The following is a 27,189-nucleotide window of genomic DNA, read 5'->3' as shown; positions in this document are numbered from 1 at the left end:
GCGCCGTATGGTTTTTGGAGGGCTGATTTTGCTGGACTGTTTTTTTGACACCATGTCCCATTTGAAGCCCCCCTGATGCACCCCTAGAGTAGAAACTCCATAAAAGTGACCCCATCTAAGAAACTACACCCCTCAAGGTATTCAAAACTGATTTTACAAACTGTGTTAACCCTTTAGGTGTTGCACAAGATTTAATGGAAAATAGAGATACAATTTCAAAATTTCACTTTTTTGGCAGATTTTCCATTTTAATATTTTTTTTCCAGTTACAAAGCAAGGGTTAACAGCCAAACAAAACTCATTATTTATGGCCCTGATTCTGTAGTTTACAGAAACACCCCATATGTGGCCGTAAACTACTGTACGGCCACACAGCAGGGCGTAGAGTGAAAGGTGCGCCGTTTGGTTTTTGGAGGGCTGATTTTGCTGGACAGTTTTTTTGACACCATGTCCCATTTGAAGCCCCCCTGATGCACCCCTAGATTATAAACTCCATAAAAGTCACCCCATCTAAGAAACTACACCCCTCAAGGTATTCAAAACTGATTTTACAAACTGTGTTAACCCTTTAGGTGTTGCACAAGATTTAATGGAAAATAGAGATACAATTTCAAAATTTTACTTTTTTGGCAGATTTTCCATTTTAATATTTTTTTTCCAGTTACAAAGCAAGGGTTAACAGCCAAACAAAACTCATTATTTATGGCCCTGATTCTGTAGTTTACAGAAACACCCCATATAAGGTCGTAAACCGCTGTACGGGCACACGGCAGGGCGCAGAAGGAAAGGAATGCCATACGGTTTTTGGAAGGCAGGTTTTGCTGGACTGTTTTTTTTTACACTATGTCCCATTTGAAGCCCCCCTGATGCACCCCTAGAGTAGAAACTCCAAAAAATTTACCCCATTTTAGAAACTACAGGATAGGTTGGCAGTTTTGTTGGTACTAGTTTAGGGTACATATGATTTTTGGTTGCTCTATATTACACTTTTTGTGCGGCAAGGTAACAAGAAATAGCTTTTTTGGCACCGTTTTTTTTTTTGTTATTTACAACATTCATCTGACAGGTTAGATCATGTGGTAATTTTATAGAGCAGGTTGTCACGGACGCGGCGATACCTAATATGTATACCATTTTTTTTTTTTATGTAAGTTTTACACAATGATTTCATTTTTAAAACAAAATAAATGTTTTAGTGTCTCCATAGTCTAAGAGCCATAGTTTTTTCAGTTTTTGGGCGATTATCTTAAGTAGGGTCTCATTTTTTGCGGGATGAGATGATGGTTTGATTGGCATCTATTTTGGGGTGCATATGACTTTTTGATTGCTTGCTATTACACTTTTTGTGACGTAAGATGACAAAAAATGGCTTTTTTTACACCGTTTTTATTTTTATTTTTTTACGGTGGTCACCTGAGGGGTTAGATCATGTGATATTTTTATAGAGCCGGTCGATACGGACGCGGCAATACCTAATATGTATACAATTTATTTTATTTATGTAAGTTTTACACAATGATTTCATTTTTGAAACAAAAAAAATCATGTTTTAGTGTTTCCATAGTCTAAGAGCCATAGTTTTTTCAGTTTTTGGGCGATTATCTTGGGTAGGGTATGATTTTTGCGGGATGAGATGACTTTTTTGATCCCTTTTATTACCTTTTTTGGGAAGTAAGGTGGGCAAAATTTCAATTTCATCATAGTTTTCTATTTTTTATTTTTATGGCGTTCACCGTTCGGGTAAAGTAACATGACCGTTTTATAGATCAAGTCGTTACGGACGCGGCGATACCAAACATGTGTAGGGAATTTTATTTTTTTCATTTTTAATCAGTGATAAATGTGTTTTTTGATTTTTACTTTATTTTCACTTTTATTCACTTTTTTTTTGACCCAGACCCACTTGGTTCTTGAAGATCCAGTGGGTCTGATGTCTGTATAATACAGTACAGTACAATATATATTGTACTGTACTGTATTTTACACTTTGTCTGAACAGATCTATGCCTTTTAGCACAGATCTGTTCAGCACCATGGACAGCAGGACGCCTGAGACGGCGTCCTGTTGCCATGGGAACCTTCCCCGTCTGCTCAGTACTGGCCAGAACTGCGCAGACGGGGAAGGCTAAGGAGGGGATCTGTCGGGGGGCTCTCTCCCTCTCCATCAGGGGGCTGCAAAGGCACAGCAGCCCACCGATGGGAGAGGGAGCTCCCTGAGCTGTTAACCTTTTCCATACAGCGGTCCGTACGGACCGCTGTATGTAAAGGGTTAAACGGCTGACATTGCAGCACAGATGTCAGCCGTTTATACCAGGATGCCAGCAATGTGCTGGCACCCTGGTATACCCACTAGACGCCAACGATTATTCAAGGGGAGGCGGGCGGGGGATCGCGATCCCGCCTGCCGCACCGCCCGCCTCCCGCACCGCCCGCAACCCTCCCCCTGCACCTCCCACCGGGCTAAAATCACTCAGGGGTGCAGGGGGGGGGATACAGATATATTTTTGAAATACTAAAGTTTCTGATCCCCGCGGTCAGGGACCGCGGGGATCAGAAACTGCAGAAATCGCAGCAAACCGCAGGTCTGAATTGACCTGCGGTTTGCCGCGATCGCCGACATGGGGGGTCACGGGACCCCCCCCGCGCATTTAGCCTAGGTGCCTGCTCAATGATTTGAGCAGGCACCGGGTTCCGATCACTGCCGGCCGGGCGGCAGTGATCGGAACAACACAGGGCGTACATGTACGCCCTGTGTCCTTAAGTACCAGGGCACAAGGGCGTACCTGTACGCCCTATGTCCTTAAGAGGTTAAAGGGGTGGTCAATGTTAAATGGGCGGGCACTGTAGAGGTCACTGTTAAAGGGGCAGGCACTGTGGAAGTCACTGTTAAAGGGACTGGCACTGTGAAGGTCACTGTTAAAGGGGCGGCCACTATGAAGGTCACTGTTAAAGGGGTGGTCAATGTTAAAGGGGCGGGCACTGTGGAGGTAACTGTTAAAGGGGTGGACACTGTGGAGGTCACTGTTAAAGCGGCGGTCACTGTAAATTGGGCTGGCACTGTGGAGGTCACTGTTAAAGGGGCGGCCAATATGAAGGTTACTGGTAAAGCGGCGGTCACTGTTAAAGCGGCAGGCACTGTGGAGGTCAATGTTAAAGGGGCGGCCACCGTGGAGGTCAATGTTTAAGGGGCGGCCACTATGGAGGTCACTGTTAAAGGGGCGGCACTGTGGAGATCATTTTTAAAGGAGCGGGTACTGTAGAGGTCACTGTTATGGGGGAAACTGTTGATATCTTTTTTACGACACACGGAAACATAAAATGAAATAGATGAAATATACCCATGCAAAGCCGAGTCCTTCTGCTAGTGTATATATATATATATATGTGTATATATATATATATATATATACAGTACAGACCAAAAGTTTGGACACACCTTCTCATTCAAAGAGTTTTCTTTATTTTCATGACTATGAAAATTGTAGATTCACACTGAAGGCATCAAAACTATGAATTAACACATGTGGAATTATATACATAACAAACAAGTATAAAAAAACTGAAAATATGTCATATTCTAGGTTCTTCAAAGTAGCCACCTTTTGCTTTGATTACTGCTTTGCACACTCTTGGCATTCTCTTGATGAGCTTCAAGAGGTAGTCCCCTGAAATGGTTTTCACTTCACAGGTGTGCCCTGTCAGGTTTAATAAGTGGGATTTCTTGTCTTATAAATGGGGTTGGGACCATCAGTTGCGTTGAGGAGAAGTCAGGTGGATACACAGCTGATAGTCCTACTGAATAGACTGTTAGAATTTGTATTATGGCAAGAAAAAAGCAGCTAAGTAAAATAAAAAAGAGTGGCCATCATTACTTTAGGAAATGAAGGTCAGTCAGTCAGTCAGCTGAAAAATTGGGAAAACTTTGAAAGTATCATCACACGCGTCCAAGTACTCCACAGCGTGGCTGGCAAAAAAAGGGTATAAAAGAAGAAAATCTAATGACATGGCCTCCTTGTTCACCTGATCTGAACCCCATTGAGAACCTGTGGTCCATCATCAAATGTGAGATTTACAAGGAGGGAAAACAGTACACCTCTCTGAACAGTGTCTGGGAGGCTGTGGTTGCTGCTGCACGCAATGTTGATGGTGAACAGATCAAAACACTGACAGAATCCATGGATGGCAGGCTTTTAAGTGTCCTTGCAAAGAAAGGTGGCTATATTGGTCACTGATTTGTTTTTGTTTTGTTTTTGAATGTCAGAAATGTATATTTGTGAATGTTGAGATGTTATATTGGTTTCACTGGTAAAAATAAATAATTGAAATGGGTATATATTTGTTTTTTGTTAAGTTGCCTAATAATTATGCACAGTAATAGTCACCTGCACACACAGATATCCCCCTAAAATAGCTAAAACTAAAAACAAACTAAAAACTACTTCCAAAAATATTCAGCTTTGATATTAATGAGTTTTTTGGGTTCATTGAGAACATGGTTGTTGTTCAATAATAAAATTAATCCTCAAATATACAACTTGCCTAATAATTCTGCACTCCCTGTATATGCACCAAGGTTCGTTAAATGGTAAAAAAATGTCCTTCCAAAATGGGTTCTTTAACCCAATCGATGCCCCAATGGATGAAGTGGGGACTAAGTCTGCTTATTTGAATAAAGTATTTTTAAATAGTTGCTGCGGCTATTACGACTCAATGGTCGCTATGCATATTAAATATGCCCTATATATATATTCAAGTATTAAATATAATAATTGATATAGGATTGATATCGAAATAATGTTGAATTAAAAGTAAAATAAAAACGCAATGGAACCGCAACACATAAAAAATTGTACCATTTAACTGCACAAATATCGTGCGGCCTTGGACATTATTTAATGTTCCTTTATTATCTATCTATTATCCTATCTTTATTAGTAGGAACGAATAGTATGAAATGGACTATTATCTATGAAAATAGATTTTATTCCATATGGATTTCATGATGGTGTTGCGGTGACATATGCAAGCGTATATATATAGATATATGTGAATTGTTTAAGCATGTATTACCACAACTTGTATTTCGAATGTGATATATTTACTCTATATATTTAATTCATTCTTATTGGTTTTATATTGTATGTACAAGCGATGTATTTGCACCTCTGACCTGAGAAAAAAATGTATGTCACTTCCGATTCAAAGGTAATTAATTTAATCCGCACCTGTTTCAGGTGTATAAAAGCTAGTCATTTCCATGGGTAGTTTAGCCACTGATGAAGGAGTCGTAGCTAACTCCGAAACATGTTTGGTAATTACCCCATGGAATAAACTATCATACCGGAGGACCCAAAGCGCTAAAAGAAAAAGGAAATAAAGAAATAAGGGATCGGTGCTTTTCTATCCTGAAAAATTCAAGATAAGCCGGATACCTGTTCGTTTGGAGAGTCGGCCTTGTGGCTGAGTCCACTCCTGCAAAATATCTGTTTAAATACAGAAGGAATACATCACCGACTGACCTTCAACACAGTACGGCTATACAAGAACACCGAGGATCCCAAAGACGCATCACCCTTATTTGCTGAAACTTGTGTAATTATCGCTCACCACACGTGGGACGCCACCTGTGATGTAGCAAAAGCCGACATTACTACACTACAAACTGTGAGTACAACATTTTCGGCTCTTCTTTAATAACAAACAGCAACAGCCTATCGATTTAATATGCATAGCGACCATTGAGTTGTAATAGCCGCAGCAACTATTTAAAAAGACTTTATTCAAATAAGCAGACTTAGTCCCCACTTCATCCATTGGGGCATCGATTGGGTTAAAGAACCCATTTTGGAAGGACATTTTTTTACCATTTAACGAACCTTGGTGCATATACAGTGGAATCATTGAAACTTTATAGACACAAAATATCCAATATTGCAAATTCATTTGGTTTTTATTGTATTCAATAGTTTTTCCACTTTTACTATTTTTATTATTTTTAAGAATGTTGTATTTTTATGTATGTTTATTCAACAGTATATATCACTAATAAATAAAATATTGGTATATTAACCATCCGTGTGGTACCGAATATTGGTGTGCCCTACCATTCTATGTTTTGACTTTATCACTGTTTTTGAGGATTGGGTGAATCCTCTCGGTAGGTGCACCCATTTCCACTCTTGATTATACAGGTGAGCCCTCTCTAATGACTTATACCTTGATAATTCCACATGTGTTAATTCATAGTTTTGATGCCTTCATAGTCATGAAAATAAAGAAAACTCTTTGAATGAGAAGGTGTGTCCAAACTTTTGGTCTGTACTGTATATATATCTCTTATACAGTCAGGTCCATAAATATTGGGACATTGACACAATTGTAACATTTTTGGCTCTATACACCACCACAATGGATTTGAAATGAAACGAACAAGATGTGCTTTAACTGCAGACTGTCAGCTTTAATTTGAGGGTATTTACATCCAAATCAGGTGAACGGTGTAGGAATTACAACAGTTTGCATATGTGCCTCCCACTTGTTAAAGAACCAAAAGTAATGGGACAATTGGCTTCTCAGCTGTTCCATGGCCAGGTGTGCGTTATTCCCTCATTATCCCAATTACAATAAGCAGATAAAAGGTCCAGAGTTCATTTCAAGTTTGCTATTTGCATTTGGAATCTGTTGCTGTCAACTCTCAAGATGAGATCCAAAGAGCTGTCACTATCAGTGAAGCAAGCCATCATTAGGCTGAAAAAACACAACAAACCCATCAGAGAGATAGCAAAAACATTAGGCGTGGCCAAAACAACTGTTTGGAACATTCTTAAAAAGAAGGAACGCACCGGTGAGCTCAGCAACACCAATAGACCCGGAAGACCACGGAAAACAACTGTGGTGGATGACCGAAGAATTCTTTCCCTGGTGAAGAAAACACCCTTCACAACAGTTGGCCAGATCAAGAACACTCTCCAGGAGGTAGGTGTATGTGTGTCAAAGTCAACAATCAAGAGAAGACTTCACCAGAGTGAATACAGAGGGTTCACCACAGGAAGGCCAGATTAGAGTTTGCCAAACGACATCTAAAAAAGCCTTCACAGTTCTGGAACAACATCCTATGGACAGATGAGACCAAGATCAACTTGTACCAGTGTGATGGGAAGAGAAGAGTATGGAGAAGGAAAGGAACTGCTCAAGATCCTAAGCAAACCACCTCATCAGTGTAGCGTGGTGGTGGTAGTGTCATGGCGTGGGCATGTATTGCTGCCAATGGAACTGGTTCTCTTGTATTTATTAATGATGTGACTGCTGACAAAAGCAGCAGGATGAATTCTGAAGTGTTTCGGGCAATATTATCTGCTCATATTCAGCCAAATGCTTCAGAACTCATTGGACGGCGCTTCACAGTGCAGATGGACAATGACCCAAAGCATACTGCAAAAGCAACCAAAGAGTTTTTTAAGGGAAAGAAGTGCAATGTTATGCAATGGCCAAGTCAATCACCTGACCTGAATCCGATTGAGCATGTATTTCACTTGCTGAAGACAAAACTGAAGGGAAAATGCCCCAAGAACAAGCAGTAACTGAAGACAGTTGCAGTAGAGGCCTGGCAGAGCATCACCAGAGATGAAACCCAGCGTCTGGTGATGTCTATGCCTTCCAGACTTCAGGCTGTAATTGACTGCAAAGGATTTTCAACCAAGTATTAAAAAGTGAAAGTTTGATTTATGATTATTATTCTGTCCCATTACTTTTGGTCCCTTAACAAGTGGTAGGCACATATGTAAACTGTTGTAATTCCTACACCGTTCACCTGATTTGGATGTAAATACCCTCAAATTAAAGCTGACAGTCTGCAGTTAAAGCACATCTTGTTTGTTTCAATTCAAATCCATTGTGGTGGTGTATAGAGCCAAAAATTTTAGAATTGTGTCAATGTCCCAATATTTATGGACCTGACTGTATATATAAAAATGAGTTTATGTCTGTCTTTCCTTTATGTGCGACCAAACGACTGGACCGATCTTCACCAAATTTGGCACACAGGTACATCAGGTGTCCAGGAAGGTTTTAGACCAGGTCTTCAGCTCTCTAGGACGTACCGTTCCTGAGATATTCCCAAAAAATGACCAAGTCTTTCTCTTCAAATCCCAACTGCCATAAACACAGTTTTACTCCAGATTTCCATAACAACCCAGCCATTTCTCTATACTGCTTAAAGGGGCGGGCACTGTGGAGGTCACTGTTTTTAAAGGGGCGAGCACAGTGGAGGTCACTGTTATTAAAGGGGTGTGCACTGTGGAGGTCACTGTTATTAAATGGGCGGGCACTTTGGAGGTCACTGTTATTAAAGGGGCGGGCGCTATGAAGGTCCCTGTTAAAGGGGCGGTTACTGTGAAAGTCACTGTTAAAGGGGTGGTCACTGTGAAAGTCACTGTTAAAGGGGTGGTTACTGTTGAAAGTCACTGTTAAAGGGGCAGTCACTGTGAAAGTCACTGTTAAAGGGGCGGTTACTTTTAAAGGGGCAGTCATTGTGAAAGTCCCTGTTAAAGGGGCGGTCACTGTGAAAGTCACTGTTAAAGGGGCGGTCACCGTGAAAGTCACTGTTAAAGGGGCGGTAACTGTGAAAGTCACTGTTGAAGGGGCGGGCACTGTGAAAGTCACTGTTAAAGGGGTGGTCACTGTGAAAGTCACTGTTAAAGGGGCGATCACTGTGAAAGTCACTGTTAAAGGGGCGGTCACTGTGAAAGTCACTGTTAAAGGGGCGGTTACTGTTGAAAGTCACTGTTAAAGGGGCAGTCATTGTGAAAGTCACTGTTAAAGGGGCGTTCACTGTAAAAGTCCCTGTTAAAGGGGCGGTCACTGTGAAAGTCACTGTTAAAGGGGCGGTCACTGTGAAAGTCACTGTTGAAGGGGCGGTCACTGTGAAAGTCACTGTTAAAGGGGTGGTCACTGTGAAAGTCACTGTTAAAGGGGCGATCACTGTGAAAGTCACTGTTAAAGGGGCGGTCACTGTGAAAGTCACTGTTAAAGGGGTGGCATGACATTTTTCAGACTGATAGATGTCATTGACTTTCTCATCTGTTCTTGAATTTCTTCAGATTGAGGAATGATGTGTTGCTTTTTGAGATCTTTTAGCCTACTTCATGTTGTCAGACAGGTTCTATTTAAACCTTAGAAAACCAGGCCATTTTCTCTTTTTGCATTTTTGTTTTTCACTCCCTGCTTTCCCAGAGTCATAACTTTTTTATTTGTTTTTTGTTCACTTAGCCTTATTAGGGCTCATTTTTTTGCAGGACAAGTTGTACTTTCTAATGGCACTATTCGCAGTTGCATACAATGTAGTGGGAAGCGGGGGAAAAAAATGGAGTAGAATTGGATAAAAAAAAATGCAATTCTGCCTCTTTTTTTTTTCACGGTGTCCACTATGCGGTAAAGTTGACCTGTTACCTTCATTCTCCAGGTCAGTACGAGTACAAGTATACCACACTTGAATAGTTTTTCTTGCGTTTTAATACTGAAAAAAAAATTAAACCTTAAAAAAAACTTTTTTTTCATCGCCATATTCTGTTTTAAAACTCTTTTTATTATTTTTTCAGCAAATGAGACAAATATAATGACCGTTTGACATAAGGAATGCATATCTATTCAAATATGAGATAGAAAAGGGATGACATAGTGAGTATCAGAGTCAAATAAATGACGTTATAGTCGTTATTGTAGTCAAACATTTAGAATAAAGTATATCTATGTGAAAACATTTAGTCACGTAGCACTTATCTCCACGTGTCAAACTTTAAACCAAACTCAAAACATGAAAATAAGGAGGGGGGGGGGAGTCTGAGGGTAAACAAAAAGGAGGGGAGGAAAAAAGATGATACATATTTCTTATTCTAGAATCATATACCATCAACGTTTCCAGGGTCATTTAGGTGCCAGGGAATTGCTGTCTGCAAGTCTCATCCATATATACACAGACCTGCTCATTACCACGTAAGAGGCTGCTACTCAAATAATACAGACATGTACTTAAAATGTATTGCGTAGTATAATGCCACTATGTCAGTATGAATCGTCGATAGGATTTCCATGGATTCCATATGGCTTCAAATTGAAGTGGGGACTTAGAGTCCCAATGCACTATCTGCTCAAGCCGACATATCTGATCACATTTTATAATCCATTTCTGGATCGCAGGGGTTATTTGCTGCTTCCAGTGGGTCGCAATGATAAGTCTAGCTTAGGCCATCAGAGCAGCAAACAAGATTCGTATATTTTTGGGACCATGTATATCACTGTGTAGTCCAAAGAGGCAAAGTTTCGGAGTAACGGGGATGTGTATTCCACTCACTTTCGACAAAACCCCACATACTGCTTGCCAAAAAGGAGTTATTTTGTCACAGTACCACCAAATATGTGCATGAGTGCCCAATTCCGTGTTGCATCTCCAGCACAAGGAGCTAGTAGTAGGGAACATACGATGGAGCCTTTGAGGAGTAAAATACCATCTGGCCATAACTTTATAACTGTTTTCCTGTAACTTGACGCACCTGGACACCTTAATTGGAGAGAGCAGAGCACGTTTCCTTTCCATTGGGGAGAATGTAATGTGTAGATCTAGTTCCCACTGTTGTAAAAAGGTTGGGTTGGTTATATTAGAAAGAGACATTAAAATCCCATACAGTTTGGAAACTTTCCCTTTTGGATCTTTAATTTGTATGGCTAATTTTTCAAATGGAGAATGAGTTATCGTGGTGGGTAAACGGGTCAGGTATTTCCGTAGATGCTGAATACAATAGTTAATATGAAATGGAGAACAGTTCGCCATCAATGGATGTTTATAAAGGTCTACCGCTGAGGGAATATCATTATCCGGGCATATGGCTAACAACGGGGAGACACACTGTTTCACCTTTTCAGGGAGAGTCTGCAGAAAATCAGCAGATGCTTGAAAAAAGACATCTCTAATTTGCATTAAAATAGGGTAAGGCCTCTTTCACACTTGCGTTGTCCGGACCCGGCGTGTACTCCATTTGCCGGAAGTGCCCGCCGGATCCATAACAACGCAAGTGAACTGAAAGCATTTGAAGACGGATCCGTCTTCAAAATGCGTTCAGTGTTACTATGGCACCCAGGACGCTATTAAAGACCTGGCTGCCATAGTAGTAGTGGGGAGCGGGGGAGCAGTATACTTACAGTCCGTGCGGCTCCCAGGGCACTCCAGAATGACGTCAGAGCGCCCCATGCGCATGGATGACTTGATCCATGTGATCACGTCATCCATGCGTGTGGGGTGCCCTGACGTCACTCTGAAGCGCCCTGGGAGCCGCACGGACGGTAAGTATACTGCTCCCCCGCTCCCCACTACACTTTACCATGGCAAACAGGACTTTAGCGTCCTCGGAGCCATGGTAACCATTCAGAAAAAGCTAAACGTCGGATCCAGTAATGCGCCGAAACGACGTTTAGCTTAAGGCCGGATCCGGATTAATGCCTTTCAATGGGCATTAATTCCGGATCCGGCCTTGCGGCAAGTGTTCAGGATTTTTGACCGGAGCAAAAAGCGCAGCATGCTGCGGTATTTTCTCCAGCCAAAAAACGTTCTGTTCCGGAACTGAAGACATCCTGATGCATCCTGAACGGATTTCTCTCCATTCAGAATGCATGGGGATAATCCTGATCAGGATTCTTCCGGCATAGAGCCCCGACGACGGAACTCTATGCCGGAACAGAACAACGCAAGTGTGAAAGAGCCCTAATTCGGTATCAAAATAGATCTCCAGTTAGACTTCGCCCACATACATAATGTATATTTGGTAATGGAACTATGAGTTCGGATAGTTTTAGAGGTTTGGGAGTTGTCCATAAATAAGAATGTGCGTAATAGGATGGTCGACATGTCTTGTTCTACTGTTAGATCTAGTCGATCGGAACACCTGAGACTCATCACTGCTTTGTGGTAGTGGTGTAAATCCAGGATTCCCAACCCACCATTTGTAGGATGCTGAATTACCTGTTTGTAGGGTAGACGCGCTCTCTTCCCACCCTAAAGAAATCTCAGTAGAATATCCTGTATCTTTTTAAAGAATAATTTGGAAATGGGTATCGGAAGAGTCTGAATATAGTACAGGGTAGTAGGCAGAAGGATAGTTTTAATTAAAGTCCTTCGTCCAAACCATGAGTCATACGGGACGTCCCCTGAGCTAATAGTATCTTCCAGGCGTTTCGGGAGGGGTACAAAGTTTTCATGATATAAGAGGGAGAAATCCGGGGTAAGTTTTATCCCTAAAAATGTAATATGGTTTGTAGACCATAGAAAGGGTGTAATCTTTTTCAAAACTTCTAAATCACTTGACTCTATAGACATGTATAGTACTATAGATTTAGTCAGATTCACCGAAAAGTTGGACATGTCGGAAAAAATTTGAAGCGTCGACATAATGGCTGGAAAGGCAATTATAGGGTTAGAGATCAGCAACAGAACGTCATCAGCGAATGCTGCTGTCTGATCTACTGAGGATCCTACTGATAGTCCTGCTATCTCCTCATGTTGTCGAAAGGATTGCAAAAGAGTCTCAATCACTAGTACGAACAACAATGGAGAGAGAGGGCAACGCTGTCTCGTGCCATTTGATATTTGGAACATGGGAGACAGCATGCCATTCACCAGAATCCTTGCAGTAGGCGAGTTATACATTGCCATGACAGCGGCAATAAAGGAATCCGGGATGCCATATTTTGCCAATGCTTTGGTCATGAATAACCAGTCCACCCTATCGAACGCCTTTTCCGCATCCATACTGAGAATCGCTAAGGGGATGTTCTGTTTTTTAGCCCATTGCATAAGGTGGATAATCCTAATTATGTTATTTTTCCCTTCTCTAGTGGGTATAAAACCTACCTGTTCAGGGGAGATAAGGTCCGGCAAATATACCTTAAGCCTATTGGCAAGTAATTTCGCATATAGTTTTAGGTCATTATTAAGTAATGAGATAGCTGGCACACAGTGAGTGATCTTTCCCGGGTTTGGGTATAATAGTCACCTGGGCCGATAGCATATCCCTTGTAAACTTTGCTCCTTCTCTGACAGCGTTGCAAACTTTCAATAGATATGGTAGCAGGGTGTCTTTAAAGGTCATATAATAGGCCACTGGCAAACCATCTGGTCCAGGGCTTTTGTGAAGAGGAGAGTCTTTCAATGCAGTTTGTAATTCGCCAAGAGTGAAAGCGGAGTTCAATGTTGCAACCCGTTCATAGCTGAGGGGGTGGCAAATTTATGGTTTTTAACCATTCGTCAATTAGACGATTTCTTTCTGCATATTGTGCAGGGGATTGTGCCTCCCTTAAATTATAAAGTTGGCTGTAAAATTTGCAAAATTGTTCAGCAATCAATTCTGTCTTACTAACAATCTGTGCATTCGGGGATTTAATGTGAGATATAAAAGAAACTGCTTTTCTCTTTTTCACTTGAGAGAGTAATAGTTTCGACGCTTTATTCCAATGGGCGTAGTATTTGCATTGAGTAGTTAAAAATAGTTTAGCCGTATTAGCATTTAATATATTTTTCAGCTCTGAGCGCAAGGTGTCCAGATGCGTCAAGACGTCCCCTCTTAGCTGCGACTTATGTTGTTTTTCAAGCTTAGTAATATCTGCTGTGAGTTCCTCAATCTTAATCTGCTTTTGTTTTTTAACATGAGAACCCAACGCTATTAACTGTCCCCGTATCACTGACTTGTGAGCATCCCATAGAAGCACTGGGGAAATGTTGTCTTTATCATTCAAGTGGAAGTATTCCTCTAGCTTTTCTATTATTTTAGGAGTATTAGTGCTGTTCAACAGAGTTTCATTCAATCTCCACCTAAACTCTCCTTTAGGAAGAGTTGTCATTTTGTAAGTGAGGAAGACAGGTCCGTGATCTGATAGAAGGATACTTCCAATTTTTGATGATACACAGTTTTGCAATGATCGGGTATCGAGGAAAATATAGTCTAAACGCTGATAAGATTTATGAGCTGCCGAATAATATGTGTAATCTTTTTCTACAGCATACATCATCCTCCAAGAATCAGTCAATCCCAGTGACGCCCTAGTGAGCGCAGACAGACCAGAGGAGGAGTCCAAGGTAGGAGTTAATGCAAAGTTGAAGTCACCTCCTAGAAATACAATACCATCTGCATAGTTACCAAATTTTGCAATGGTCTCCACCAACCAATCTGCTTGAGCTGAGTTAGGAGCATAAATGTTCCCAAATGTAAATAATTGAGATCCTATCAGTCCCTTAACAAAAATATATCTGCCATCATCATCTCCTAAAGTATCCTGACAGATAAAGGGTATGCTTTTATGTACTGCTATACTGACCCCCCTAGATGCAGAGGACATAGAGGGACCATGAAACCATTGGTTAAACAACATATGCGACAATCTCGGTACATGTTGTTTACGGAAATGAGTTTCTTGTAGTAACGCTATGTGTACCTTCAGTTTGTGCAGATAGTGACATATTTGACTTCTCTTATTAGGAGCATTCAAACCTCTTACATTGTATGAGCACACCTGTAAATTAGTCATAATAGATGAGACTTAGACTACTTTCACACCTGCGTTAGGTGCGGATCCGTCTGGTATCTGCACAGACGGATCCGCACCTATAATGCAAACGCTTAGATCCGTTCAGAACGGATCCGTTTGCATTACCATGAACAAAAAAAAAAAATTATATATATTTTTTTTTTTTGTTCATGATAATGCAAACGGATCCGTTTTGACTTTACATTGAAAGTCAATGGGGGACGGATCCGTTTGAAAATTGAGCCATACTGTGTCATCTTCAAACGGATCCGTCCCCATTGACTTACATTGTAAGTCTGGACGGATCCGTTTGCCTCCGCACGGCCAGGCGGACACCTGAACGCTGCAAGCTGCGTTCAGGTGTCCGCCTGCTGAGCGGAGGACAAACAGTGCCAAACTGATGCATTCTGAGCGGATCCGCATCCACTCAGAATGCATTAGGGCTGAACGGATCCGTTCAGGGCCGCTTGTGAGAGCCTTCAAACGGAGCTCACAAGCGGAGCCCCGAACGCTAGTGTGAAAGTAGCCTTACCATTCCATCTAGCAAAGGTATCTGTCCCAACGAGGTAGGCTGCTTTCTTTGTGGAGGGGGGGAGGAGAGATCAGGAAAAAAGGGATGGGCAGGAGAGAAAACTATAAGGAAAAAAAAAAAAGAAAACAATTGAACACCATCTCAGGATAAGTATCCATGTAAAGACAACGGATAAAATCCAAAGAGTTAACATGAATAGACCAAAGGAGGAGGGTCTACCATATACGACCACAAAACCCCCTGAGCCCGCTTCCTGGGCTATAAGCTATAAGATCATTAGAAGGAGCAAAAAGATAATGCGGTATATAGAGAAAGAAGAGGAAAAGATGGAAAGAGAAAGATAGGAAAGGAAATACCAGCATGGGGACCAGAAAGATGTCTGTAGAGAGGAAACCCGTATTAGAGGAAATTTACTTCATAGTAGGACTGTACTGTGCACCAAAAATAATTCAGTATATTGCATTCTAACCTTATGGAGTTAATGAAAACTGCAGCATTAAATTATACAACCACCAGGTAGCGCACTACGTCCACAAGCCTACTAAAGAGATTACAGCATATAACTCTATATAGTACACCAGTCTCTCCCCTTATGCCATAAGCTTATAAGATACACTGAATATCAGGTAAGTAGGGTAAGACATAGAGACTAGCTAATATAGATTTTTCTGGAGAACAGAAAATCGTGCATTGTTGAAATATAGCATGTTTCGGCGCATAGTGTTGGAGGAGTAAGTAACTGAGAAGAGAAGGGTATAGAAAGAGAAATAGAATCGAGATCATAGCAAGCAATAGCAGTAGAAATAGTGAGCATTATACCCATAAAAACCGCATATTACTCAGGTCTAAGTAAGGTCATTCAAAGTCCTTGACTTTTATATTTTCCTTCAGGTGGGGAATTTCCTGGACCTCTGGGGACGTTGTTTCTTCGGGACAACAGTTTGCCAGGATTCCTGCACCGGCAACTCAGGTAAATTCGCCAGGTTTTGCGCTGGGCACCAGTCAGGGATATCCAGCCCTTGTATGTCCATGACTTCACAGACACGTAGAAGATCATCATGGCTTCTTATTACTTGTTTGCGCAGCGGCGTATTTATAAGCAAGCCGAACGGATGACGCCAGCGATATGACAGCTTTTTCTGAAGGAGAATATCCAGAAAAGGTTTCAAGTGTCTCCTTTTCCTGAGGGTCATTGGCGATAGATCGTGGTATAGGGACACTGTGGATCCTTCAATCTCGACAGTTCTGTTGTTGCGTGCTGCTGTTAAAATGTCCTCTTTTACGGCAAACTTGTTAAGCCGGCATATAACATCCCTCGGGGTTCTTGCGGTCTTGGTGCTGGGCGCAGGGCCCTGTGGACTCTATCTAATTCAAAGTCCTCTGGCTGGCGGTCTGGCACCAGGCGGGTGAACAACTGAACCACCTCCTGTTTCAGGATCTCTTGTGACACCAATTCGGGGACACCTTTTAAACGAATGTTGTCCCTTCTTCCCTTATTGTCCTGATCCTCCACCAGTGAATATAAATAGTTGACATGTGCCTGTGCCTCATCCAGGCTATGGGAGACTTGCTCGTTAAAGGTAATGATCGTTTGCTGCGTCGACTCTAGCACCTCCATTTTAGAATTTAGCTGACGCATGTCTTTTTTTATTTTAGACAGATCGCGAAGAAGCGGTTCTAGGGCGTCTTGCCGGAGGTCTCTCATGAAGTCTCCTCCTGATCACTGTCCCCTTCTCTCTCTGAGTCGGCATCTCTGTCCTCCACGAGGCCTGTGCGGCGCACGGGCGCCATCTTGGATCGTTTCTTTTCACAAATTTATCCAGGTCACTCTGGCTGGCAGAAGCTTTAAGTCTGCCTGGAGTGTCCTTTGGCTTATCCTTGCCTGTTTTGCCCATTTTCAGCGTATAATATTAGCTGTGAAAGGCTCAGAAGGCACGGTCAGCAGCAGAGCTCTTCACATGTGCTGCATCCGGCTCGGCTCCTTTCTCCACCCCCTTTTCATCGCCATATTCTGACCCCTATAACTTTTTTGTAGTTATGCTTACAGTGCTGTGTGAGGGCTCATTTTTTGCAGGGCAATCTGTACTTTTTAGTGATACCATTTTGAAGTGTATGTGATTTTTTTTCTAAACACTTTTGGGGGAATTAAAGTGACAAAAAATGGCGAATTGGCTGTTTTTTTTTCTGTTACACCATTCACCATATGGAATTAATATTGTTATATTTTAATAGTATGGGCGTTTTTGCATGTGGCAATGCCCATGATGTGTATTTTTTATTGATTTAAGTTTTTACTTTTTCAAGTCACCCTGGGTGACTATAACTGGCAATCATTGGATTGCCCATTGTGTTAATTGATAACTATATAGCCATTCATTTTCAGTATACCAATACAGTGCTGTCACCTAGTGGCCTGTATTGGTATATTCCACTAATATCTGCTGAATCCTGCTTGAGGCTTCGGGCTATTAGGGCAGCATAATAGGTTCCCCCATCTCAGCTGTGCAACGCTGTTATGGGAGCTCAGATGCTGGAGTTAAATGTTTGCAAACACCATTATGGCTGTTTGAAACAGCAGAAACCCAGAGACTATGGCACCCGCTGCACGCACAAGCAGACGCCATGTTTAAAGTTGTGACTTCCGCCATACCTATACAGTGGAAGGCGTGAAGGGGTTAAGTGATTTCTTGATTCTACAGGTCTGGCAGTAATCAAGCCTAGGTGTGGCTAGTGAAATTGCTTTGCTTTACAAAAACTGGTTAATCACAGTTAATTCATGGGGGGGGGGGGGGGGCAATTCTTTTTTCACATAGGGCCAGGTTGTTTCTAATAGCTTTTTTTCCTTAATAAATTTAATCATCATTTAAAAACTGCTTTTTTTTATTTACTCAGGTTTTCTTTGATATTCAAATTTGTTCACAAGATAAACATAGCATGTCAATTATACTGCACACTGCAAATTATGGAATAAAATGTGATCAGAAAGTTTTATGTACTATAAAATGTTACCATGGTTTTCAGAAAATGGTGACACAAATTCAAAAGGTAGAAACTGTATTTATTATGTAAAATTAGTAAAACATAAAAAAAATCTAAACAAATAGTAGTAAAACAAATTAAAAAATACACACTTTATCTACATACCGCATAGTTCCTTATCTCTTGTACTTGGAAAAGCATTCCGTAGTTTTTCCATGATATCTTCCAGGTGTAAGCTCACTTCTCTAGTTCCTCTGTCCACATCATCTGGAAAGAATCATACAGAAACATTATTGTCAGGGGTGTAGCTATAGGGGGTGCAGAGATAGCAGTCGCTACCGGGCCCAGGAGCCTGAGGGGGCCCAAAGACCCTTGTGCAGCATAAGAAGACACCAGTATTATAGAAAGTGCATGCTGGAAAAAGTAGGATATTTTCTCTTCTGCAGCATCAGTGCAAGCAGTATCAGCCAGTAGAGATGAGCGAAGTTTTGGAAAATTAGATTCGGCTGCTTTGCCGAATTTTGCAAAATAATTTGCTCATTTTTTGTAAGTAGCGGGTGCAATGACAGGGAGCTGTGATAGCGCCGCTCCCCATCATTGTACCCCTCAGTAATAATACAGTGTAAAATTAACAGAAAAAAATATTAAATCATACTTACCGCCTCCATTTGCTTGCAACGGGCCAGCCGCCATCTTGCTTAAAGATCTTGCGCAAAATCTTGCGCGGTGCCACGATGAAGTAGTCACGCCAGCCTGTGTGGAGATGTCATACGTCACCACGCACGGGATTTCGGTTGAGATCTTCATCAAGATGGCGGCGCCTGGCCCGTTGCGAGCAAATTGAGGAGGTAAGTATGATTTTTTTTGTTTTTTACACTATTTCAGGTTAAATCGATTCGCTACCACGAAGCATGAGGAAATGCGGCTTTGCGGCGAATAAAATTTATCCTGAAATTCGGATCGAATTCCACGTTGGATTCGATTTGCTTATCTCTATCAGCCAGCCAAGTGAACGGGGACCATCTTTTGTGACTTGTGGGTAATAAAAAAAAAAAACAACTACCTTTTCGTGGGCCAACGTGTATAAATCAGTGTTTTCAAAAGCCTAAGGCTACTTTCACATATGCGCTTTCCCTTTCCGCTACTGAGATCCATCATAGGATCTCAATACCGGAGGAAAACGCTTCAGTCTTATCCCTATTCATTGTCAATGGGGACAAAACTGAACCGAATGGAATGCACCAGAATGCATTCCGTTCCATTTCATTGCGTTCCCATTACGCACACAAAAGCGCTGCAACAATTTGCGGTCCGTAGCACGGGCACAGAGCCCTTACGTTCGTGGACAAGAGGCCTAAGGGTGATGTCACACAGTGCATTTCTGATATGCAGTTATTGTAGCAAGTTGAAATTACTTAAATCATTCCCACTATGCAGAACACCAGAGTTTAACGAGGCTGCTAAACTGGCTAAATTGAAAACTGCATCCTGAATGCATCTCAGAACTGCACTGTGTGCCATATTGTGGCCCGCATACGGCGGGTCTGCAATACACGGGGAACCGGCCATGTGCACCCCACATCACGGATGCAGACCTATTCACTTGAATTGGTCCGCAAACCCAGAGATGCGGTGCGAAAGCACTACTGAGTGCTTCCTTGGTATTTCTGGCCGCGCCTCTGCACCGCAAAAAAGTACTGCATGCGCTACTTTTTTGCCGTGTGGACCGTCGGATGCAGATCGCAGACCCTATTCAAGTGAATGGGTCTACGATCCGCATGCAGCTGCCCCATGGTCGGTCCGCAGCACGGGACCGGACAACACGCTGTCGTGGGCATGAGCCCTAAGGGCTCATACACACGAATGTATTTTCTTTCTGTGTCCGTTCCAGGTTTTTTTTACGGACCGTATGCGGAACCATTCATTTTAATGGGTCCACAAAAAAAAATGGAAGCTACTCCATGTGCATTCTGTTTCCATATGTCTGTATTTCCGTTAAATGAGGCCTAAATGTAGATTTTCTGCAGATCTCACCCTTCTAGTGAAAAGGATGAAATCCGCACAAGAAAAATGGAGGAAAAGGGGAAAAAAAACAAGCATAAATGGATGAACAGCGATCAGAAATAACAGACACAAACTACATATATATTTTTTAGAATCTTTATTTATATTTTTTCCACATCACTATCTATATTTAAAGGGGTTTTCTAGGCAAATATTGATGACTTATCCTCAAAATAGGTCATCAATATCAGATCATTGGGGCACCCGATCACCCGACACCCCCGACGGATAGCTGGTTGAAGAGAAGGCATGTATGTGCCTTGCGACCGTGCCGTCTCCTGTCTCTCCTCCTGCTCGCCGCTGCTATGTCTACAACTACCAGAAATAGAGACAGGAGACAACATGTGCGCACAACATGTGCCTTCTCTTCATACAGCTGATCGGTGCAGGTGCTGGGTGTCAGATCCCCCCCCCCCCCAATGTGATATTGATGACCTTTCCTGAGGATAGTGGTAGGTTGTGGTGGCTCACTAGCAAGTAGTTAAGGTATGGTGCTGCAAGCTCACACAGAGGGAATCACCCCACCCTCTCTTAAAAGGCAAATGTAGTAATAGGAAAATGAGCGAGCACTCATACACTTGGCAACCAGATTGACATGTGCAGAACATATTTATTAAATCCCCATAAAATACAAGTAATAAAATTTACAACATTACAGTCACATATATTGTGGTAGATATGATCGACACTATATTCATATGACTCAATAGTGTCGATAAATTCAATAATATATATCTCACCAAAAAACTTCAAGTATTGTCCAGATCTTATATATGCTGTTATTTGGGAAGAGGGGGTATTATCTTCTAGAGCTCTATCCCAATTTGGGAAACTGAATGTCACTGAAAATGTTGTAGGTGTATTCACTGGGAGTGCAATATGTTCATAAAGTGTCCACAGGAATCCTGATAATGTGAAAAGTCTCTTATAGCATATCCTTTTAAGGTCGATATGAGCTTTGGATTGAAGAAAACTTTAAATCGATATTTGGCTTACCGTCTAGCGTCTGCTGTCTCCCTATTGCTTCAATGGAGCTTTAAATATTTGCCGGCTTATTCAGTCGCTCCATACAGCAAGCTGGTTTAAATTTTGCGGGAGTTCCAAAGATCGCGGGAGTTGCCACTCTGTTCCGCAATTTCCTTCGGTGCAGCTTTCGACGATAAGAATAGTTAATCCTTTACTGTAGAGATTTTCTTCTGTATGGCCATACAGTATTATCGGAGGCTTTTCAATGCAGGTACATCACTTGTTTCACCATACGCGTTACGGGTAGATTCACTCTCCCTTCCTCAGTGGTCTCCCTTCCCAGTGTCGATCATATCTACCACAATATATGTCACTGTAATGTTGTAAATTTTATTACTTGTATTTTATGGGGATTTAATAAATATTTTCTGCACATGTCAATCTGGTTGCCAAGTATATGAGTGCTCGCTCATTATTCTATTACTACTTTCCTGAGGATAGGTCATTAATATTTGCCTGGAAAACCCCTTTAAATATAGATAGTGATCTGGAAAAAATATACCGTAAATCCTGCAGTTTTCACACTGGCCACTAGGTCTAAACTGTCAAGACTCTCTGTTCTTTGAGAGCAGTCACACAGCCCATAGACACAATGGACAGGAGGGGACTCTATTGACTTCTGGAGGAGATCCTTCTAGGCATACTCTGTGACCTATGCAGAGGTCAGGAGGGAACTGATAAGCTGTGATATCACCTACTGTGAATGGTGGATCCTCTGTTATGTATACAGAGGTGTTACTTGTGATTGTAATTCTACCTGTGATAATAACAAGATAGCTACTGAAAAGTTATGGCAGGTTTACACTGCCCAATTGTCTGAAAGATTATTAGGGACGAACGTTTCTATCAATCCCGATAATCTGCCAATCTAAAGATGCCACACATCACCCGATGAACGAGCGAAACAATCTTTCATGGGGACACCTACAGTAAATCATAATTTCTGGGCAGCAGATTGTGCTGCCTAAACAGTGATCTGCTGCCCAGAAAAAGTGCAGCTATATGAGGATGAATGATAGCAGTGTTCTTTGCTTGTCCTTATACTGTGGAGGCAATTGCTTAAAGAGTAACTAAACCTTTACATAAAATTTTAATATGTTATCCCTAATGCCCTAATCACACTATCTCTAATATACATTATTAATACATTTTCACTACACTTTTCCCTGCGTAAAGCTCACCATTCCCTGGTGCGCTTAAAACTCAGTTCTCCGTACACCGCTGACAGCTCAGAGGTGTACAGAGTACATTTTATCAATGGGGCCGCAGCAGCGCTGTGAGTACGGGCAAGAGCGCATATTGCTGCTCCTGCTCGTGCTCCCTGGACGATTACTTACTCTTGGCATAGCACATGGGTACCCTGTACCCATGTACTATGCCAGAATTAGCTGAGCGGAGCAGGCAGAATCAGGAGCCCGCTTCGCTCAGATAATCCTGGAATATTATATGGGTACAGGGTACTCCGTACACCGCTGAGCTGTTAGAAAATGGTGCGCTTTAGGCAGGGAAAAGTGTAGTAAAAATAGAAAATTGATTAATAAAGTACCGGTATATTAGAGAAAGTTTTATTAGGGCAAACATATTAAAAGTTTATGTAAAGGTTTAGTTACTCTTTAAAGTAAGTGCAGTGCTTTACCTCTGCTAACAAGCAGGCGATTGTCAGGAAGGAACGCCTACTTCCAGAAAGCTGTGTGCTCAATTGCTGAATGTAAAAATACAGGATTATATACACTTTTTTTTATTATTTTTTAAATAAAGAGACATGGAAAAAAAATAAAAAAAATAATATAAAAATAAGTTTACCACAAAAAGGTCATTTAAACATTAGATTTTTTCAGATGACACATTCCCTTTAGTTAAAATCATATACCAGATACTGACATACCGTACTTTTTTCTAATTTGTATGTACATTCTTATTGTTAAATTGTTATACTTTCTGTGCATGATTATTGGGGCAACATCTTGTCTGAGCAGCTGCTCTTATTATAGCAGCCATGTGGCCATAGGAAACTACTGTGTGGAGATAACTGACTGAGGGCATTTATCAAGACTGGCGTTCCCATACACCAGTCTATATCCCCCTGGGCAGTAGTATGATACGCCTAAGGCTACTTTCACACTTGCGTTAGGAGCGGATCCGTCTGGTGTCTGTACAGACAGATCCGCTCCTATAATGCAAACGCTTGCATCCGTTCAGAACTGATCCGTCTGCATAACTGTTTATTTCAGATCTGATTTTTCACTTCGGGAAAACTCAGATCCGACAGTATATTCTAAACACAGAAGCGTTCCCATGGTGATGGGGACGCTTCAAGTTAGAATATACTAAAAGAACTGTGTACATGACTGCCCCCTGCTGCCTGGCAGCACCCGATCTGCACCTGGCAGCACCCGATCTCTTACAATTATTGTGCGAATCATAGCCCCCTGTAAGAGATCAGGTGCTGCCAGGCAGGAGGGGGCAGACCCCCTCCCTCCCCAGTATTAAATGTGACCAGTGCGGCCCCCCTCCCTCTATATTCATTGGTGGCCAGTGCGGCCCCCCTCACTCCCTCCCCAGTATTAAATGTGACCAGTGCGGCCCCCCTCCCTCTATATTCATTGGTGGGCAGTGCGGCCCCCCTCCCTCCCCAGTATTAAATGTGACCAGTGCGGCCCCCCTCCCTCTATATTCATTGGTGGCCAGTGCGGCCCCCCCTCCCTCCCCAGTATTAATTGTAACCAGTGCGGCCCCCCTCCCTCTATATTCATTGGTGGCCAGTGCGGATTCCCAGTATTAAATATGACCAGTGCGGCCCCCCTCCCTCTATATTCATTGGTGGCCGGCCAGTGCGGATTCCCAGTATTGTGACCAGTGCGGCCTCCCCTCTTCCCCCCCCCTAATTAAAATCACCCCCCCCCCCCATCATTGGTGGCAGCGGAGAGTTCCGATCGGAGTCCCAGTTTAATAGCTGGGGCTCCGATCGGTTACCATGGCAGCCAAGACACTATTGCAGTCTTGGCTGCCATGGTTACTTAGCAATAAATAGAAGCATTATACTTACCTGAAGAGCTGCGATGTCTGTGACCGGCCGGGAGCTCCTCCTACTGGTAAGTGAAAGGTCTGTGCGGCGCATTGCCTATAGCACAGACCTGTCACTTACCAGTAGGAGGAGCTCCCAGCCGATCACAGACATCGCAGCTCGCAGGTAAGTATAATGCTTCTATTTATTGCTAAGTAACCATGGCAGCCAAGACTGCAATAGCGTCTTGGCTGCCATGGTAACCGATCGGAGCCCCAGCGATTTAAACTGGGACTCCGATCGGAACTCTCCGCTGCCACCAATGATGGGGGGGTGATTTTAATTAGGGGGGGGGAAGAGGGGAGGCCGCACTGGTCACAATACTGGGAATCCGCACTGGCCACCAATGAATATAGAGGGAGGGGGGCCGCACTGGTCATATTTAATACTGGGAATCCACACTGGCCACCAATGAATATAGAGGGAGGGGGGCCGTACTGGTTACAATTAATACTGGGGAGGGAGGGGGGGCCGCACTGGCCACCAATGAATATAGAAGGAGGGGGGCCGCACTGGTCACATTTAATACTGGGGAGGGAGGGAGGGGGGCCGCACTGGCCACCAATGAGTTAAATACAGGAGGGGGGGGTCTGCCCCCTGCTGCCTGGCAGCACCTGCCAGGCAGCAGGGGGCAGTCATGTACACAGTTCTCAGTATATTCTAACTTGAAGCGTCCCCATCACCATGGGAACGCCTCTGTGTTAGAATATACTGTCGGATCTGAGTTTCACGATGTAACTCAAATCCGATGGTATATTCTAACATAGAGGCGTTCCCATAGTGATGGGGACGCTTCAAGTTAAAATATACCATCGGATTGGAGAAAACTCTGATCTGATGGTATATTAATAGGGACTTCTGACTTTACATTAAAAGTCAATGGGGGACGGATCGTTTGAAATTGCACCATATTGTGTCAACGTCAAACGGATCCGTCCCCATTCACTTGCATTGTAAGTCTGGACGGATCCGTTTGGCTCCACACGGCCAGGTGGACACGAAAACACTGCAAGCTGCGTTCGGGTGTCCGCCTGCTGAGCGGAGCGGAGGCCAAACGGTGCCAAACTGATGCATTCTGAGCGGATCTGCATCCACTCAGAATGCATTGGGGCAGTACGGATCCGTTCGGGGCCGCTTGTGAGAGCCTTCAAACGGAACTCACAAGCGGAACCCCGAACGCTAGTGTGAAAGTAGCCTAACTTATTAAGAGGCAGATGTTAGCGGCCACTTATGTTGAGCTATACCTCATGCCAGTTTCTGGCGTAAGTTAGAGTGACTTTGGTGGGCAACGGGAAGCCCCATCCCTTTTGTTCTTAAAGCTCAAAAAAGACTTTTAAAATGCCACAATAGTGGCGTAAAAGCTTTAATAAATAGTTTAGTTTGGTTTAGTTTGCTTTAACTATGGTTTAGTTTGCTTTAACTATGGCTTAGTTTGCACATTCTGTGACCTGTGCAGAAATTAACGTGTAGGAATGGGGAGGAGGTGAGCTGTGACTGCTTCTTTATAAGGGCTCATGCACATTGCGGTCTGCAAATTGTGGATCTGCATAACACGGATACCAGCTGTGTGCATTCCGCATTTTCTCGGAAGAAGGTCTGGCCCAGTCTTATATTTGTCTGTAATACGGACAAGAATAGGACATGTTCTATTTTTTTGCGGGTGCTGCGGAACGGACATACAGACATTGTGCTGAAGTGGATACGGATCAGATGTGGACAAAAAATACGTTCATGTGCATGATCCCTAATAGAGATGCTACCATACAGTGTAATTCTACCTGTGAGATAACTGCTGAGAAGCAATCTCTACAGAGCAGGAAGAATCGGTTTATTGTGAAGCTCATGTCAAGTGAGAACTACATTAATTCAGTTTTTTTTCCCCAGAGAGTAGGCCTTATTAACCTCTTAATTACATAATTGCATAATCACATACATGAACATGATTATGTTTATTGGGTTGTATGGAGCGGGAAGCCACAAGGAGATGCTCCATAAAGAAACTCACCTTCTTTCTGGCTGTGACGCTCTCCGCTGTGATTGGATCGTGGCACAGCCAGGGAGAAGGAGATGCCCAATGAGAAACTCTGGCATCTCCTCCCCCTGTACCGATACTGAGTTGGAAAACTGCAGGGGGATGGGGGGAAGCAGAGGGAGCGATATTTTAAAAAATCAGGAAGGGTGGCAGGTATTTATCTCAATTAATACAAAACCATGAAAGGTCCTCTTAAATGGTCCCTCATTGTTGTTCAGGCTACACAATCATGAAAAAGACTGCTGACTTGACAGTTGTCCAGAAGACAGAAGCGTCTCCTAGGCTAAGGAGAAAAAGGACTGGACTGCTGCTCAGTGGTCCAAAGTCCTGTTTTTTGATGAAAGTAAATTTTGAATTTCATTTGGAAGGTCCCAGAGTCTGGAGGAAATGTAGAGAGACACACAATCCAAGTTGCTTGAGGTCCAGTGTGAAGTTTCCCCAGTGAGTGATGGTTTGGGGAGACATGTCATCTGCTGGTGTTGGTCCACTGTGTTATATCATGTCCAAAGTCAGTGCAGCCGTCTACCAGGAAAGTTTAGAGCACTTCATGCTTCCCTCAGCTGACAAGCATTATGAAGATTTCATTTTCCAGCAGGGCTTGGCAACTGCCCACACTGCCAAAAGTACCAATACCTGATTTAGAAACCACAGTACCACTGTGCTGGATTGGCCAGCAAACTCGACTGATCTAAACCCCATAAAGAATCTACTGGGTATTGTCAAGAAGAAGATAAGAGACACCAGACCCAAAAATGCAGATGGGATGATGGTCGCTATCGAAGCAAACCGGGCTTGCACAGGCTGATCGCCTCCATGCCACGCTGCATTGATGCACTAATTCATGCAGAAGGCGCCCCGACCAAGTATTCAGTACATATACAGTACGAACTTTTCAGTAGGCCAACGTTTCTGTATTCAAATATT

The 27,189-nt window shown here is 42.7% G+C and overlaps 1 protein-coding gene across 1 annotated transcript in view; it reads right to left on the bottom strand.

The window, feature by feature from the left end:
- Positions 1–27,189, bottom strand: part of DRP2 (dystrophin related protein 2) — a 406,196-nt gene that overhangs the window by 17,281 nt on the left and 361,726 nt on the right. Inside the window, exon 22 of the mRNA XM_040405377.1 lies at positions 18,245–18,346. Within this exon, the coding sequence (XP_040261311.1) occupies positions 18,245–18,346 (102 nt within the window). The remainder of the gene's footprint in view (positions 1–18,244; positions 18,347–27,189) is intronic.

Source organism: Bufo bufo, chromosome 8, assembly GCF_905171765.1.
Source record: "Bufo bufo chromosome 8, aBufBuf1.1, whole genome shotgun sequence".
Classification (NCBI taxonomy): Eukaryota; Metazoa; Chordata; class Amphibia; order Anura; family Bufonidae; genus Bufo; species Bufo bufo.
The sequence above is the reverse complement of the archived record's forward strand: the minus strand, read 5'-3'. Positions and strand labels throughout refer to the sequence as shown.